At 50.3% G+C, this 4169-nt stretch overlaps 1 protein-coding gene across 1 annotated transcript; it reads left to right on the plus strand.

Annotated features, from left to right (window-relative positions):
• Window positions 1-2313: 2313 nt before the first annotated feature.
• On the plus strand, window positions 2314-2436 carry CFDP1 (craniofacial development protein 1; the record flags this gene model as incomplete). The annotated part of the gene is made up of 1 exon (XM_010139315.1): window positions 2314-2436. A coding segment is annotated over one exon (123 nt), but the record flags the coding sequence as incomplete, so codon positions are not given.
• Between the last annotated feature and the right edge of the window lie 1733 nt (window positions 2437-4169).

Below are 4169 nucleotides of genomic sequence, written 5' to 3' on the forward strand. Positions count from 1 at the left end.
GGGAGACACCGGCCTGAAAACGCACCCCAGGAGCTGCTTATCTCCCTTTTAATAAAACCCGTTGAGGTGCAAAGCACTGCTCTGCTTTGCAGAGAAAAACCCCGCGTAAACACAGTTCATCTGGAGCTGGTTCCTATCCAGGCCGAGGTGTCCTGGCCTCGTGGTGCCTGCGCTATCCTTGAGTCTGTTCCCCACGGACAGACACACACCCACCGCCCCCCCCACCAGCCCCTTCAGGGGCCCCCAGTCTTGTTCTGTCTCCACAACAGCATCGTCTTTTCATGATGTAGCTTCACTGCCAAGGCGGAAACCTCCCGGGTAGAATATCTTAGCGAGAGTGTGAAGCACCAGAGTGCTTCGCTCACAGTTCAGCTCTGCAGTAGTGTTGCGGCACCTCAGTGTATATATACATTTTCTTGGTGTTTGCTTCCAGGAAGAAAGGAGGTCTCTTGCTAGAGCCAGATGAGGAAGGGGAAGAAAAGGCTCAGCAGAATGAAGAGGAGGAGGAGGAGGAAGAGGAAGTGGATAATGTAGAGCAGGTGGAAAGAAACAGAGAAGAAGAAGAAAAGAAGAAGGAGGATGCTCTTTGGGCCCGTTTCCTTAGAGATGTGGGAGAGAAGCCCAAAGCAGGGTCTGCCTCGCAGGTGATGCAAGCTGAGAAGGTAACGGAGGGCTGGGCCTTCACCTGGGGAGCGTGGGAAGGGCTGGAGGCTTCCGAGCACACGGCTCTGGTTCTGGCTGGTGCTGAATGTTAGTCAGGATTGGGAGGAGGCTGGATTTCCACCTGCCCCATCTACTTTGTAAGCCTGGAACTCCGCCGTGGGGCGAACGGTAAGCTGTTGGTGTCTGTGACCTGGTGCTGCTGCTTTTGGAGCTGCTTGTCCGCATCTCAGAGTGTCTCGTGGGGACCTGCTACCTACCTGGTCCTGGATTCTCCTTGTGACATAGGAGCAGCGCTGTGAGCCTCAGTCTGAGCCTGTACTTGTAGGCACAGCTCTGCCTCAAGGCTTGGGCCTTTCCAAATGCTCAAAAAAAAAAAAAAAAGACTCTGTGTGTGTGTATACGCAGAGGAGATCTGTGCTGACACCCCTTGTCTTGCCCTTCATCCTCAGAAAGTGCGGGGGCTCTGGAGGGTCCTGCACGTTGGGATGGACCTTTGTAACGAGAATGGATCTGGATTTCTCTTCTTTTCTTTATAAACCTCATTAGCGTGCTCTTGCCCTCTGTCTGCAGAGAGTTCCTACAGAGGAGTGCTGTGAGTAGCCAGCTCTTTAAAAGGGGTTTGGTCCTTAGTCAGACCAAACGCACGTGTTTGCATTTCACACGGAAGGTACTAGAAGGTACCAAAACTCACCATCTGTTGCTAGAGCTGTTTGGTTTTTTTTTTTTTGAGTGGTCAGCGAAAAAAGCATTTTATAACAGAAGTCTGGCCTCCTGACTTGGTGATGCTGGGTGAGTGCAGCATCTCCTTGCTTCTTGTAGAAGCTTCTTTCTACAACTGCGGGAAGGCTGCAGAGCAAGGGCAGTTGTGTAACCTTCACTTGTAACTTTTAGAAGAGTCCTTTCACTGGTGCCCTCCCGTTTCTCTCCACCTCAGCCGTGACTGGCAGAGCAGCTGAGATGGTGGTTACAGGTGGAACCAGAGGGGAAAAATTCTTTTTGAGCAATTCTTCTTTTGTGGGCTGATTGCTAAAATCATATGAGTGGCCTTTGAAAGACCCTCCATAGCCTGGAATAAATCATGATGTGATGCAGCTCCTCTGTTCTCTTTGCGAACTTCTTCGTTTGGACTTGTCTGCTTGAAGATCTCTGTGGTGTGTTGTTGATTTAGAGCCAGGATTTTGGGTCCTGTTTTGATTATTTGTAGGGTTTTTTATGTGTGCTGTTAAGAGCTGTGTCTGAGTAGATTAAGAGGCGATGACAAGTTGCTTAGTACATTTCCCTTTCAAGTTAAAGAGATGTTGTTGACAAGTAGCTTAGTATTTCCAGGTTCTCCCTGAAGATCGACCTCACTTTTCCTGCTCATGGGTTGTGTTCTATATTCTTGAGTCAAATCAAACAGATTTCCGTGTAGTCCACTCTGGCAGCTTTACTGCCTGGCGGTGTTTAGTGTGGGAGAACTGAGTCTTCAGGCTTTCATATGCTTTCTGAGCCACAGCAGCGTGTTCTTGCTCCTTCCTACATTTAATTACAATTCCACCTCTCATTTATGGTCTGTTTTGATTGCAGAGCCTTGGGTCCTCAGCCCCTTGGTGTGGTGATTTGCCTTGGCTCCACAAATGCCTTGTTTTGCTTTCACCATCTGTTTTATAGGCTGAAGAAGAGAAGAGCGGCAACAAGCTTCAGGAGAAACCAAAAGAGTCTGAAAAGCCAAAAGATTCAGGAAAAGTGACGATCACCAAAGTGTTTGATTTCGCTGGTGAGGAGGTCAGGTGAGTTGGCAGATGTGGCGCATCTGCTGCGGGCTCAGCGCAAACGAGGTGCCACTCCTGTGCGGGCGGGCTGGAGATGTGCTGTAAAGCACGGGGCATCTTCTTTTTCTTTCACACTTGTTTTTTGTCGTGAGAACATACAGACCTCAGGGAGAAGGAGGCCACGATTTTTCTGCCTGACAGCTGCAGAGCGTTCTTGTGTGCAGATGTCAGGCTTTGCTCAGCTTCAAAACATGCCTGTAAATGCACTCGGGCTTCCCCGTTTGGACAGTGTTTGAAGTGGTTGGCAGAGCTTCCTGCTGGAAGTGCTGCTGTGAAGGTTGGGGCAGAGAGAGAACAGCACACAGCACCCATCAGGTAATGGATTTTATTCCTTCCTTTATTCTGAGGCCTGTGCTGGGGGTGACTGGGGCTTTCGCTGGTGAGTTGCAGAATCCACTGCAAAGATCTGCAGACAGTGAGAGGTGTTTTGCTGAGTGGACTCATAGCTGAGCGCTTTTACCTCTGAAATCGCTGCAGTGAAGACGATGGGGCAGGTAAAATCATCCTTCAGGCTGAGTCTGGCTTGCAGGATGTCTCTTGGCGCACGCTGCAGAAGGTCCAGGCATTTTTAAAACTTCTGAGTCCAGGTCTAAGGAGCGTGGGTGGCCTCACTGGAAGTCTGAATGCACTGTCATCCTGTGGTTATTGCCATGGTGGGGTTTTTTCCCCCACGTAGCCGAAAACCTGCTTTTGTCAGAGGAGGCTTTGGCCTCTGTTTGGCGTGACGGCAGAGGGCAGCAGTTCCCAGCAGTAGCATCCACGCTGCCTCAGTCTGCAGGGGGAGCATGGAGCTGGGGCTCCCCTCGCTCTGGCTTTTCCTGTTTGAAAAACCTGAGGAGCGCTGTGACTTCCCGATTCCCCTGCACAGTCCAGCTGTAGGAATACCTTCATTCACTGGCAAAATGGCAAAGAACTACGCGAGTATCCGTCATGCCTTTTCTAGGAGGGAAAGGTCAAGTCTCTCATGGACAGATCAAAATCTGGAGCAGAACTACAGGCAGAAGTTTCGTCTTCTGACGCACTGAGCCACGAGCTGGTTTGGTCCCCATTTTCCCGTCTGAAGTACGGTGTCCTACCGTGGGAGCATGGGTGGAACTATAGGACTGCAGGGCTGTTGTACCAAAGCCTTGGTGGGTTGTGATGTGTCATCGTGGGGTAGCACCATGGCCCTGGTGCATTAGGCTTGCGTGGAATCTGTGTGCCATCTCATTTGAAGTCTGGACATGTCCCTCTGTGTGGTCTAGGTGAGTGTCATGTCCTAACGAGAGCGCGGGAGGGGGCCACGTAGAGGAGGGGTGGATTTACGGGGAAACTCACTTTCTGGCTACTTCAGAACATGGGTTTTCCGCTTGTGGAAAGGATTTTTTGGGTGCAATTTTTTGTCAAATGTAGGGTGCTTTGAAGTAGGGAGCTACTAAAAATGCCTGCCTTGAAAATTCCTCTTTACCTGTCTCTGTGAAAACAGTGGTTACGGTTTAAGCTCAGAATTACTCGGGTGCTGGTCTGATTTTGGCACTCCCGGTTTTGGGTGGTGGGTATGGATCAGCTCTACCAGTGCCACCCTTGCTGTTATTGGTGACATTAGTTGGAGGGGGCAGGAAAACTTCCCTCCAGAAAGCGTCTTGGTCTTATGTGGACAGAACTTGTCCAAAAACTTGCCGCGTCTTTAAGATGCTGAGATTGTGCTTTTGACGT

The sequence above is a fragment of the Buceros rhinoceros genome, unplaced genomic scaffold (genome assembly GCF_000710305.1).
Source record: "Buceros rhinoceros silvestris isolate BGI_N320 unplaced genomic scaffold, ASM71030v1 scaffold12477, whole genome shotgun sequence".
Classification (NCBI taxonomy): Eukaryota; Metazoa; Chordata; class Aves; order Bucerotiformes; family Bucerotidae; genus Buceros; species Buceros rhinoceros.